Consider the following 12,573-nt stretch of genomic DNA (forward strand, 5'->3'; position numbering starts at 1 on the left):
AGCGCACAGCCATAACAGCCACAGCCTGCAGCCCGGCTTGCGCACCATGTCCTCGCGGTTGCTTTGGGGTTGACGTTGCTTGCCTCGCGCCTAGCGCCATAGCTTCTACGCTGCAGTGCATCACGCCTCCTGTCCCTCCCTCCCTCCCTCCCTTACATGTCGTGCTGGGCACCGGTGGCGCTGGTGTTCTCCAGGTTGGTTTCGGGCGCATCCTTTCTGGTAGTCCCAACGCCAGCCCGGCCGGCGTCGTCCAGCCCAGCCATCCCAATACAGCAGCCACCTTCCGTCAGCCAGCCATGGGCGCGACCGTCCACAGCGTTTACCGTCAGTTACGAGGTAACATGTGAATTCGCAACTTGCGCTACTGACTGCCTACTCTCGTGCCGCCTGCAAGCCCACTCCGCCTTCCGCTCTGGTCTACGTACGCATTAGTTCCGCAACACTCGTCAATGCGCGAGGTGTTCCGGCCTTGGCGACGAAAAGGCTGGCGGTGCTGCTCGTACATCGACGACTCCGCGCACGCAGACCAGAACGCTGAGACGCTCGTGGCTCGCCGCGAAATCATACTCGCAAAACTGGCCGACTTGGGCTTCAACGTCAACCTGGCCAAGTCCATGCTCGGCCCGCCACAACACCGCTTCCGCTACCTCGGCATGCTCATCGACACGTCGGAAGGTGTGTTCATCGTGCCCGACGACAAGCGCTCACGCGTGCTGGACAGCATTCGGGGCCTGCTCAAAACGAAGCGGCCCTCCGCGCGGGCGCTCGCCTCCGTAAAAGGCCAGCTAGTCTCCATGACCTGGGCGATGGGCCCCTGGGCCCGCCTCCGCACTCGCGCCCTCGGCCAGCTCATCGAAACTCGTCGCTCCTGGGAATCACACTTGCGCCTCTCGGAGGATGCGCGGGACGAGCTCACGTGGTGGTTGGACTCCTTCGACAAGTTCAACGGCCGGCGGCCCCTGTGGCCGCCGGTGCGGGTCACGTCCCTCATCCACTGCGACGCCGCCGGCCGCTCTGCAGACGGCCTCGGCGGCTGGGGCGCCTGGACCGTCCTGGACGGGCAGCTATCCGCAGCCAGAGGCAATTGGAAGCCCGCGGACAGCGCCATGGGCTCGACACCTCAGGAGCTCCGCGCCATTCTGCTCGCGCTCCAATCCTTCGACGGCCCCGCAGGCCTCGCTGGCCACGCGGTGTGTGTCCTTACCGACTCGCTCAACGCCTCCAACGTCATTAACAAGGGCTCTGCGCGCGCCGACAACTCGCACGCCATCGCTTGCACCCTGCACGGCTACTGCTTCGAGCGCGCCATCAACATCCGCGCCGAGTGGATCCCGCGGGAGCAGAACCAAATCGCGGACCACCTGTCCAAGCTGCGCGACTCGGACGACTGGATGGTGAACCCTACCCAGTTCAAACGCCTCAACAAGCTGTGGGGGCCGTTCGACATCGACCTCTTCGCCTCCCACACCAATCACCAGCTGCCTCGTTACTACTCGCGCTTCCTCACACCTGACACGTCGGGAGTGGACGCCTTCCGCTTCGCTTGGGGCCGGCGCTGCTGGGCTAACCCGCCATTCGGAATCATCCTGAAAGTGCTGCGGCACGCCCGGGAGTGCAAGGCCCGCCTCTGCCTCATCGTGCCGTACTGGCCGACTCGCGATTGGTGGCCGGAGGTGACCACCGACGAAGGCTCGCGCTTCTGCCACTTCGTGCACGGCGTGCGCATGCTGGGCCGCGCGTCCAACCTCTTCCTGCCGGGCTCCACCGGCAACTCGCTGCCCAAGGGGGCGGCGGGCTGGTCCACCATGGCCCTGTTACTGGACTTCGACAGGCCCTCACCATCCCCCCTGCGGGTCCCCGCCGACCCCTGCTCCCCCTCGCAGAACTAGGCCTGCGGGCGCGGGCGCTGCTGCCCGGTAGCCACGCCGCGGACACGGAGTGCCAGGCGCTGGCCGCGCAGCTGGCCGAGGAGGCACCGCTGTCTCGGCGGCCGGCGACGCACAGCCAGTATGGCGGCCCGTGGCGCAGCTTCCTGGCCTGGTGCCGGCGGCGCGCCCCGCCGGTCCCACCCTACGCCGCCTCGCCGCAGCTGGTCGCCCTCTATCTGCAATCGGTCCTCAACTCGGCCACCGCGGACGGGTCCGGCCCTAGCCGAGTCGACGTAGCTGGCAAGGCCATCGCCTTCCACTACAGCCTGGCGGGCCTGCCCAACCCAGCCGCAGCGGAAAGCTGCGCAAACGTGCGCGCCACCGCGGCCCGGCGGCTGCAGGTGCAGCGCTTGCATCGGGAGGCCATGTCCGCCGCCGACCTGGCGGCGGTCCTGTGCGCCCACGCCGGGCCCGGCGCCCCGCTGCTGCGCCTCATGATGGCCACGACCGTGGCCCTCATGTTCTACGGTTTCCTGCGGTTTGACGACATGGCGGAGGTCAGCGTTCACGCCGACCTGCTGCTCATCACGCCCCGCCACATGGCCATTTTCATCCCCCGGTCCAAGACCGACGTGGCCATGGACGGTCAGTGGGTGCACATCGCCCGGCTGCCCCACCTAGGCGGTTTCTGCCCCGTGGCGCTCACGGAGCGGCTGCTGCGCCAAGGCGCCTACCGCCGCCTTCCGGCGGCGGCCGATGAGGACGTCGGGCCGCTGCTCCGTACGGTGCAGTACACGGCCGCCGGCGGCCGGCTGCAGCGCCTGGTGGGCACGCGGGCTTCGCCGGTGTTCAGCATGTCTTACGGCGCTTTCCGCTCCAACTTCCTGGCCCGCCTGCGGGAGGCGGGCGTCTCGGGCAACATCAAGCCGCACTCGATGCGCATTGGTGGCAACAGCGCCGCGGCTGACGCGGGAGTTCCGGCGTCCCTGCGGCAGGTGCACGGCCGCTGGAAGCCCGCCACTATGGTCGGTCACTACACACGCCCCACCCTCGAGGACACCCTCGGTGTCACCCGCGCTATGGGCCTCGCTGGAGGTGAGGTATCTCTTCGTTTTTCCGCTTGTAAGGCCCTCCTCCTGTGGCCTGTCGTCCCCTTGTCCCACTTCCTTGTCAGCTGTCAGCGGCCTAATGGCGCCAAAGGGAGACAGCTTTAATAATAATAATAATTCAAACGCCGGCCCATGGGGCCTGGCGTGGATTATCGGGGTAAGGTGGCTAGGGCGAGGAGGCCCATCCCCCTCGCGCTGCCACCTCACCACGCACTCCGAGGAGGTGTGGGGGAGCCGTGGCTCACCCGCCTCTCGGTTTGAGTTCCTGCTCGGTTACTCGGCGCATTTTGATAATGCCGCCCACACTGTTCACAGCGTGTGTGTGGAGCCTCTCTCCGCATACTCGTGCGGCTGTGTGGGTCACCCCAAGTTGAGAGGTGAGCAGCTTAGTGAGGTTGCAAGGGATGGCCCCAGTCACTCCGAGCGCAAGGCATTCATTGGTGGAGTAGTGGACCGTCCATCCGGCCGCTTCCAGCAGTCGCTTGAGTTCTTGGTGTTGTTGAGATTTTTCTTCCCGCTTGTCCAAATGGCGGACGTCAGAGCTGTAACCGATTTCAAGGATATAGATGGGCAGCCGTGCTTTGTTCAGGGGCGGGCGGTACCCTTCTCTATGTGTTTCATGGGCGGGCAGGTTTGGGATGAACAGAATGTCAGGTCTGAGCCTTGTAATAAGGGGTGATGATGTCCTCTCCGCAGCCAGCCAGGCGGGGGGGCGTTGTGCAGACGCATAGTGTGGCAGGTCGGCTAGGGGGCCCGCATCCATGACCATGAACCCGTTCCCGTAGGTCCCTTTGGAGATGCATTTGGCGATACGCTGGACTGCCCAGTTGTGCCGATTGATGTACGCGCCTTTCATTTTAGGGTGTGTGCAGCCTCCGAGGATGTGCCCTCCGGAGTCAGGGGTGTGGCAGAGGGGGCAGTTGCCGTTCCCTCCCAGGCGGTAGCGCCGTTTAAGCTGTGCGTTGAAGAGGTAGCCGTAGCGGAGACAGCTTTACAGTACGACTGTATCATGGAAGTGGGGTTAGAGGCGGAGGACCGGAGGCCCCGAAGGGGCCGGAGGGAATGAAGCCTCTAAGCGAGCTTCCATGAGGAAGTCGTACAGGCTGGCTCTCTTTGGCGCCAGCCTCCTCTCTCTTCTTCATTCCGCCTTCATAGTGAGAGCTTTTAACGTTACTTCTAACGTTCTCACTCAAGTGCCCACCCTTCTTTCCCGCCCCTCTTTTTTGGCTAATCTCCCCTCCGCGCAGGATCGCTCGGCCCTTCCGGCGCCGGCGCCTCCGGCATCCGTGCTGTTGCCTCGGTGTCGCCGCCGGTTCGCGCGGCCGCCGGCCCTCGGCCCGCCGCCGTGGTTTTGGCGGCGCCGCCGGCTGGCGGCTTGGCCGCTGGCGCGGTGGCGCCTTTGGCGGCGCCCCGGGCGCTGGTGCTTCGTGGCGTGGGCCGCTCGTCTCGCCGGGGCGTCACGCGTGGCGTGCGGGTTGCTCGTGGTGTTCGGCTCGCCGTGTCGGGCCGTCGGCGTTCGAGTTAGCTTGTTGGCTGCGCTTTGGTTGCGGTGGCTCCGTTCTGTGGCTGTGTTGTTGTTTGCTGCTGTTCGGTTTTGTTGCTCGGGTGTGGCGTGTGTTGTCGCGGCGTTCGCCCGCCTTGCGCCGTCTCTGGTCGTCGGGCCTGTGTGCTGCTTTCGGTTCGGTTGTCTTTTGCTTTTTTGTGTTGCTTTCGTTCCGGCGCGTCGGCGTCGCGCGGGCGCTCTTGCGCCCTGGGCTTGTGTGTGTTGGCTCTCGCCGCTTGTAAGGCCCTCCTCCTACTTTACTTTACTTTACTTTACTCTCTTCTCTTGCTATCCTTGCATCCTCTTTTCCTTCTGCACAGCTTTGAAACAGTCGACGTCATTTCTCTCGCGCTGTTTGACTTGCTTCCTTTTGTTTTAGGCTTCTTAAGGCCTACGAACCACTGTGAAGCAGTTTGCATTTGTGGGCGTCCTCGTTTTTCGTCAGTCCACTTTGCAGCTGTAGCGCGACACTCCCTCTCCAGCGCCCTTCAGCCTATGCCGGCTTGTGCTTTGGAACTCGACACCGCTATGGAATAGGATTCTGGCGGTCCAGGAGCGTCGCCGTGGAGTTGGCGACATTTCGCTTGTCAGCATTTTAACATCTCGGCGAGCACCACACTTCACCAGCTTGGAGCAGGCGGCGTATCAACCTTTGTGGTTGGTCATTTGCATCCGCGTGTGCAGCAGGGTGCTTTGGGTGTGGCGGTCGGGGGAGCCCTGCAGCACTTAGCTGTTTTTTTGGGGGTGTGGCTCGTCTTCGTGCCCTTGTTGCCTGGTGCCTGGATGCCTGGCGCCCGCCCTGCTGTGATGCCCTGTGAGTGCTGATCCTGGGCAGCTATGCAGTTGCTGGGTGATCCTGGTCGGTTCCGCCTGGTGTCTCAGCGCAGCCAAGACACCAGGGGCCAACGCCAGCCATACAGCACACCCACACACAGCGCGGCCACAGCAGCACATGCCGTGCCGTGTGGGGGGCCTGCCTTTGGGCATCGCCGCCCACTGCCAGGCTTGGCAGCGGACAGCACCCCTGCAGGTGGGGGCAACGCTGCCAGCCCGTTCTTCAGCCCCGGGCTGCAGCTCCACCTTGCCCTGTCCACGCATAGCCTGGCGCACGGCGTGCAGGACCTGACGACGCAGCCTCAGGGCCCCAGCCTGCCTACCTACCCAGTCCTTATGGTGGGTGCCACCACGGGGCTCCCAGAGGGCGAGCAGCTGTCCTCAGCCGGCGTCCGGGAAGTGACCAGTGCTGCCCTGTCAGTGCTGGACACCATGTGCCGGCAGGGCAACCAGCCGCAGCGTTGCCCCCAAAGCAGCCTTCACAGCGGAGCTCATGCGCAAGTCGCCGCTGGCGGTACCACTCCAGCGCGGTCAGGCTGTCCTCACGGTTCACGTGCCAGTGGACACCCGGCCCATCATTCCGGGCACCTACACCGTCACGGTCAAGATGGTAGGGGGCCCTGTGTGGGGGGCTTTCCGTGGTCGCACCGATTTGGTGCTGCAGGCGGGTGGCTATCCCACCACCTCGGACCCCTCTAACCTGACATGTGCTTATGTGGTCTCAGAGCAGTGCGCCAAATCGGTGGGCCCCAAGGGGGAGCCCCAGGCCCCCGCAGGCCAGGGCATCACCAACCACATCTTTGCCTGTGTGCGGGGCCCCACCTGGGACCCGCAGCTCTCTCACCTGCACTGTGCCAAGTTTGAGATGCCCGGTGAGGAGCCCATGCAGGTGGAGGTCCGTGGCGCCCCCCAGGCGGCTGGGACGGCCACGACAGCTGTGGCAGGCAGCCCTGCTCCGGCTGCAGCCGGGGTCGCCGACCTGGGTGGCAACACCTTGGGTGTGGCGCGGCCCGCGGCTGCCAGGGCGACAGCAGCGGACATTGTTGACCACGTGGGGGACGTGCAGATGCAGGAGGCGGCGGGTTTGGGTGACGCGGCGGCTGCAGCTGGTGGCGCCAGCGGGCCACACAGCGGGGCCCTGCCCCAGCTGCCAGCTCTGGTGGCGGGGGGAAGCAACCGTGCTGCTGCAGCTGCCCTGCGGGCCGCGCTGCAGCAGCAGCCCTCTTCACAGCAGCGGGTGACAGCGAGAGGGCTTAGCGGGGTCCAGCCGGCGGCATGTGTGGGGGGGCCGCTGGCGGCCGGGCCTCACCCTGCCGGTGCTGGGCTGGCTGGCGTGCAGCAGCAGCACAGTGGCGCTCCCGCGCCACTGCCACCCTTGATTCAGCGGGCAGCCGCCGGGCAGGATCAGGAGCAGACCGCTGTGATGCGGCGGTACTTGGCCGAGCTGGCGGAGCTCAATCTTCAGCGGCAACAGCGGTTACAGCAGCAGCAGCAGCAGCAGGAGCTGCAGCGCCAGGGGCAGTCACCCAGGCCCCGGACCGGCTCCCAGGTTATGGTCCTGGCCACGCTGGGGGGACAGGACGGGGCGGGCGGTGGCGCTGGCAGGGCGGCGTCACGGCGTGGGCAACGTGTTGACATAGTTGACCACGTGGGGGACGTGCAGATGCAGGAGGCGGCGGGTGTGGGTGACGCAGCGGCTGCCGCGGGTGGCGCCAGCGGACCACCCGCTGTGGCCTCGCCCTCGCTGCTAGCTCTGGTGGCGGGGGGAAGCACCCGGGCTGCTGCGGCTCCCCTGAGGGCTGAGCGGCAGCAGCAGCCCTCTTCGCAGCAGCGGGTGGCAACAGGAGGGCTTAGCGGGGGGCAGCCGTCAGCAGGCGTGGGGGGGCCGCCGGCGGCCGGGCGTCGCACTGCCGATGCTGGGCCGGCTGGCGGGCAGCAGCAGCCCAGTGGGGCTCCCGCGCCGCAGCTGCCCTTTGATCAGCGGGCAGCCGCCAGGCAGGATCAGCAGCTGACAGCTGCGATGCAGCGGTACTTGGCCCACAAGGCGGACCTCCATCTCCAGCAGCAACGGCGGGTACAGCAACAGCAGCAGCAGGAGCAGCAGTGCCAGGTGCAGCCGCCCAGGCCCCGGACCGGCTCCCGGTTTGAGGTCCTGGCCACGCTGGGGGGACAGGACGGGGCGGGCGATGGCGCTGCCACGGCGGCGCCCGGGCGTGGGCGAAGGGTGCAACCAGCCGCGCACGCACCGCCGCCGCCGCCGCAGCAACAGCCCTGCTCCAAAGGGCGCGGTGGCCCCGCTCAGCTCCCGCAGCAGAGGGCAGGGCGCTTGGGCGGCGGGCTGCCTCCCCCGCAGGACGGTGATAGCTCGCCGCCGCGCGTGCCCACTGGGCGGCCGGCCGGGGGACAGCAGGCTGGTGGGGGCAGCGGGTCGGGGCGCCAGGGTGGAGGAGCGGGACAGGCAGTGCCCCAGCCGCCGCCCCAGGCGTGGCCGCCACTGCAGACGTCACAACCGGCGGGTGGTGGGCGCCACCGTACCGGACTGGGCCGTCTGCCGCGTGCCGGCTGGCCGTACCGCCGTCCTGGCACAGCTGCACGACGAGTTCACTGGCTGGTGGCGCCTATACTCAGCCCAGCCTGCAGACACGCCCCTGCCTTCCGACGTGACGGAGCAGCTGGATGACGCCGCGCAGCAGGTGCAGACGGCCTACATGGACTACGTGCTCCTAGACGCCCGCACCCTGCGGTCCGCTAAGCGTGGGCCGGCGGACCCCGGCGGTGCTGGCGGGCCCAGCCGCCGGCAACGCCAGCACCGCAGCCGCAGTACCTCCAGCCTCATGAGCCTGGGCAGCGCTCCATTGCGCCCCGGCGGCGCCAGCTCAGGCGCCGCTAGCATGAGCACCAGCAGCGGCGGCGCGCCCCCCAGCCAGGGTGGCGGCCGCCGCGGCAAACGCCACATCAGCAACAGCAACCGCAACCGCCACGGCGCTGCCGTGGCCGGCGGGGGCTCATAATGCGGCCACCAGTGGGCGCGGCGAACCTTCGGCTGCTGACAGTGAATGTCAACGGCCTGGGCTCGCCGTTGAAGGCGCGGGCGCTGGTCTCGCACCTGCAGCAAGTTGGGGCGGATGTGGCGATGGTGCAGGAGACCCACGCTACTGACACGACCGCGCTGGAGTCTTGCCTTCGTGCCGCGCAGGGGGCGTGCCTTCCGTGGCGCCACTGCCTCGCTGCCAGCCCGGCAGCGTCGCCCCACTCCTGTGGGGCGGCTATCCTGGCGCGGAGTCGGCTGTCCCTTCCAGGCTGCGTACTGCAGCCGCCGTCAACGGATGCGGCGGGCCGTGTGGTATGTTGGGATTGGGACGTGGGTCACTTGCGCCTGCGCTTCGTGTGTGTGTATGCGCCCACGGCCGTGGCGGACAAGCCTGCTTTCTTTGCCGGGCTGCATCCCCACCTGGCCACGGACAGGGTGCTTGTTGTCGGTGGGGACTGGAACTGTGTCACCGATGCCAGTCAGGAGGCGGCCCCTAGCCCGTCACGTGCTGCAGGTGCCCCGCAACTTGCCAGCCTCCTCGCCCAGTTCAGTCTGGTGGACCCTTGGGCGAGCAAGCGTGGCGGCGCTAAGGGCTACACGCATCCGGCCACGCCCAAGCCGGCCACTCCCGCACGCCTGGATCGGTGGTATGTCAGTGCCACCGCGGCGCCGTGGGTGGTGGATGTCGCTCGCACGTATGGGGCGCCTGGGGACCACAACGGTGTGCTGCTCACCCTGTCCTTGCCCGACCTGCCACATGCGCACCGGGAGCAGTGGCGCTTCCCCACATACCTGCTGTTTCACCCCTCACTGCGTCTGGAGCTCGAGCAGCGCTTGGAGGCGCACGTTGCCGCAAATCCCGTGGCCAGTACAGGTGACGGCGCTTGCACGCAATGGGAGGCGGACAAGTTCTTCTTGCGGGAGGCCGCCACCAGCATCCACCGTCGGCATGCACGCCAGACCCGGGATGGGCTGCATGGCGTGGTGCTGGCCGCAGACACGGCCGCTGCCCTGGCCGACCGGCCGGGTGCCAGCGCCGCGCAGCGTCAGGCTGCGGCCATGGCCAACTTGGCAGTGCGGGAGGAGCGGGCAGCTGCCGCAGCGGCCAGCCACAATGCCCGCGCTGCACTGATGGAGGAGCATGGGGAGCGGGGCACGCGCTGGTTCCATCGGCAGGCTGACGAGCCAGCAGCCGGCGCGCAGGAGCCCATCACGCACTTGAAGGTGCCGGGGCAACCGGCGCCTGTGGCGCTCACGGGGCCGGGCACGCGCAACACTGTCTCAGCAGCCGCCGCAGCCATGTACAGCAGCACCAGCCCCACCGGCCTGTTCCGCGTGCAGCCGGTCTGTACGGCGTCGCAGCAACAGCTTCTGGCGGCCATTGACCGCAAGGTTCCGGCGGATCTGCAGGCCGCCGCAGAGGGGTCCGGTGACGGCGCCCTCAGTGATGCCGAGCTGATGGCAGCGCTGGCTGGCTCCGCCAATGGTAAAGCGCCTGGGTCGGACGGGGTCCCGTACGAGGTGTACAAGGTATTCTGGGCACTGCTGGGCCCGCGCTTGTGTGCTGCTGCTGCCGCTGCCTTTGCTGCCGCTGCAGACGCCCACGATGGCGGCGAAATGGCGGCGGCGCTGCCTGCTTCCTGGCGGGAGGGCATCATTACGCTCATCTACAAGGGCAAAAGCCTGGACCGCGCCGAGCTGGCGTCCTACCGGCCCATCACGCTGCTCAACTGCGACTTCAAGATGGTGTCCAAGGCCGTCAGCGCCCGCCTGCAGCCCGCCCTGGATGCAGTTGTGGATGAGCTGCAGACTGCGTTCATCACCGGCCGCTGGATTGGAGACAACGCGCTGTACCTCCAAGGCCTGATCGAATGGATGCGCCTCGACGTGGGCGCGGACGGCACGCCACGGCAGGGTGGTGCGCTGTACTTCTTGGACATTGAGAAGGCGTATGACCGGGTGCACCGGCAGTGGCTGTATGCGTCCGCGGAGGGACTTGGGTTTGGGCCGCGCATGCTGCGCTGGATCCGCCTGCTCACTGCCAACGGCTCTGCCCGCGTGTGTGTGAACGGGATGCTCTCTGACGCCTTCCCAGTGCTGAACGGCTTGCCGCAGGGCAGCACCGCCTCACCACCCCTGTGGGTCATCCAGATGCAGCCACTGACGTCCTTTCTGCGGCGGCAGGTGGAGCAAGGGGCACTGCGCACGCCCCTGTTACCCAGCGGCGAGCAGGCGCCACCGGCTGCCCACCACGCTGACGACACGACCCTCACGGCGCGCGACCCGGCGGTGGACGGGCCGGTCCTGATGGCGGCAGTACAGCTGTTCTGCCGCGCGTCCAACGCCCGTGTCCATCCGGACAAGAGCAAGGCCATGGGCCTTGGCAGGTTTGCGCACCTGACGGGCCCTTGCCCACACACGGGGGTGCCGTTTACCACTGGCGCCGTGACGTACCTGGGTGTGCCCCTGTCGTGGGACTCTGAGGCGGCTGCAGCTGACTTGTACACCCGGCGGGCTCGCGGCATGGCGTTTGTGGCGCGTCTGTGGGCTGCCCTGTCTCTGACCCTCGTTGGCCGTGTGCACATTGCGAAGCAGGTGCTGGCGGCGAAGCTGGCCTACCACTTCAGCTTCCTCAACCCGTCGCCTGCGCAGCTGAAGGAACTCACCGACCTGGTGGACCACTTTGCTGCGCGCTCCATGCACGCTGAGGACGCCAGCCTGGTGTCGCACGGGAACCCGCTCCTGCTGCCAAAGCGGGAAACGGCCTGTCTGACGTACAAGGATGGGGGTGTCAACCACGTCGACCTGCCTGCGTTCCTGTCTGCCCTGCAAGCTAAGACCTTCGCCCTCCTTGCCCAGCCAGGCCGGCAACCCTGGAAGATGCTCACCCGGGCGCTGCTTACTCATGTGCGCCCGGACTCCGCCACCACGTGGGCGTGGGTGTACAGCGACGCGCCGGCGCCAGCGGGGCTGCCTGCCCGGCTGGCGGCCGCGGTCGGCCACGTGCGGAGCGCGGGCGTGGAACAGCACCCACCGCAGCCAGCCACTCAGCCGCCAGCGGCGCCGCCGCAGTGGCGGGTTAGCCTGGACCAGCTGTGGGTGGCTAACACTGCGGGGGCTGTGTCCTACGTCCACTACACGGGGCGGCTCTTGGAGCCTGGGCCTGGCGTGCTGCCCCCGGCGGTGGATGGGGCGTGGCAGCCTGCCTGTGTGCTGCAGCATCGCAAGCCGCGGCACCTGTGGACCTTTGAAGAGCGGGCGGCGTACGATGCAGCATCACCAGGGGACCGGGCGGGGTCGTGGCCTCGGGCGCCCTACTTCCTGGCGCCGGAGGCTGGGGTGGTGGTGCACCCGGAGCACTGCCGGATTGCGGGTGTCAGCTTGGCGGACTACACGGTGCGGGACGTGCGGCGGGCCATCACCGCTGCCAACCCGGCCGCACCTCCGGCTCCGGCCCGCCCCGCAGCCATGCCGTGCCCGGCGCCAGCTCAGCAGGCGGGGGGTTCGGGGACCCAGCCGGCGGCACAGTCACGGCTGGCGGAGCGGGAGGCGGAGTGGCAGCGTGCAGCGGCGCAGCTGACCACCACGGCGGCGCAGCATTTCCACAATAACCCGGTGGCTCTGGACCCCTGGCTTCACCGCACCTCTGCGGCAGCCGGGCTGCAGAACACGCCGGCGAGAGAACTGCAGTCGTATGCGTCCCCGTCCCAGCAGTCGGGTGAGGGGCCGCGGCGGTCCGCGCGGCTGCAGGAGCAGGCGGCGGGCGGGGCGGGACCTAGCACTGGGCCTGCCACGGCGGTGGCGGCAGCAGCGGCGGCGGTGGAGGGCGACCCTCGCATGCCGCCCCCGGATGCGTCCCTTCTGCGGGGTACGTGGCGGAGGCTGTGGGACAGCCATGCCAGTCGGGGGGCAAAGGTGCTGGTGTACAGGCTGCAACATGCTTACCTGCCTTGCGGGCTGTACAGGGCGGGCAAGGGCATTCGGCCACGGGTGACCACGGGGTGCGGGGGGTTGGGGGCGCACTGTCCTCACCCCGCCTGCGGGCCACCTGGCCCGCGGGCGTGGGCCAGCCTGACGCACATCTTCCTGGAGTGTCCAGCGTATGCGCAGGCGAGGACGTGGCTGCAGCAGCTGTGGGCCTGCGTTGCGCCCCAGGCAGCGGCGCCGCCAGTGACGGACGCGGCCTTC

The 12,573-nt window shown here is 67.9% G+C and overlaps 2 protein-coding genes across 2 annotated transcripts; both read left to right on the forward strand.

The window, feature by feature from the left end:
• The first annotated feature begins 350 nt into the window (after nucleotides 1–350).
• Nucleotides 351–4,774, forward strand: CHLRE_17g743064v5 (uncharacterized protein). The gene is made up of 3 exons (XM_043072684.1): nucleotides 351–1,794; nucleotides 1,884–2,963; nucleotides 4,225–4,774. The coding sequence occupies exons 1-3, from the start codon at nucleotides 450–452 to the stop codon at nucleotides 4,500–4,502; spliced, it is 2,703 nt and encodes a 900-aa protein (XP_042915143.1). The 5' UTR covers nucleotides 351–449; the 3' UTR covers nucleotides 4,503–4,774.
• Nucleotides 4,775–4,820: 46 nt separating this feature from the next.
• Nucleotides 4,821–8,532, forward strand: CHLRE_17g743130v5 (uncharacterized protein). Its single transcript, XM_043072685.1, has 4 exons — nucleotides 4,821–5,334; nucleotides 5,524–5,693; nucleotides 6,019–7,836; nucleotides 7,943–8,532. The coding sequence occupies exons 1-4, from the start codon at nucleotides 5,304–5,306 to the stop codon at nucleotides 8,363–8,365; spliced, it is 2,442 nt and encodes an 813-aa protein (XP_042915144.1). The 5' UTR covers nucleotides 4,821–5,303; the 3' UTR covers nucleotides 8,366–8,532.
• The last annotated feature ends 4,041 nt before the right edge of the window (nucleotides 8,533–12,573 follow it).

This window comes from Chlamydomonas reinhardtii, chromosome 17 (genome assembly GCF_000002595.2).
Source record: "Chlamydomonas reinhardtii strain CC-503 cw92 mt+ chromosome 17, whole genome shotgun sequence".
Taxonomy (NCBI): domain Eukaryota; kingdom Viridiplantae; phylum Chlorophyta; class Chlorophyceae; order Chlamydomonadales; family Chlamydomonadaceae; genus Chlamydomonas; species Chlamydomonas reinhardtii.

Excerpts from the sequence above, each read along its gene's own strand:
- CHLRE_17g743064v5 (XM_043072684.1), top strand. The coding sequence starts at position 450 with ATGCGCGAGGTGTTCCGGCCTTGGCGACGAAAAGGCTGGCGGTGCTGC. Across the intron at positions 1,795-1,883 it reads GCTGCCCAAGGGGGCGGCGG|AACTAGGCCTGCGGGCGCGG; the intron begins GCTGGTCCACCA and ends TCCCCCTCGCAG. Across the intron at positions 2,964-4,224 it reads CGCTATGGGCCTCGCTGGAG|GATCGCTCGGCCCTTCCGGC; the intron begins GTGAGGTATCTC and ends CCCTCCGCGCAG.
- CHLRE_17g743130v5 (XM_043072685.1), top strand. The coding sequence starts at position 5,304 with ATGCCTGGCGCCCGCCCTGCTGTGATGCCCT. Across the intron at positions 5,694-6,018 it reads CTACCTACCCAGTCCTTATG|GCGGGTGGCTATCCCACCAC; the intron begins GTGGGTGCCACC and ends TTGGTGCTGCAG. Across the intron at positions 7,837-7,942 it reads TGCCCCAGCCGCCGCCCCAG|CTGCACGACGAGTTCACTGG; the intron begins GCGTGGCCGCCA and ends GTCCTGGCACAG.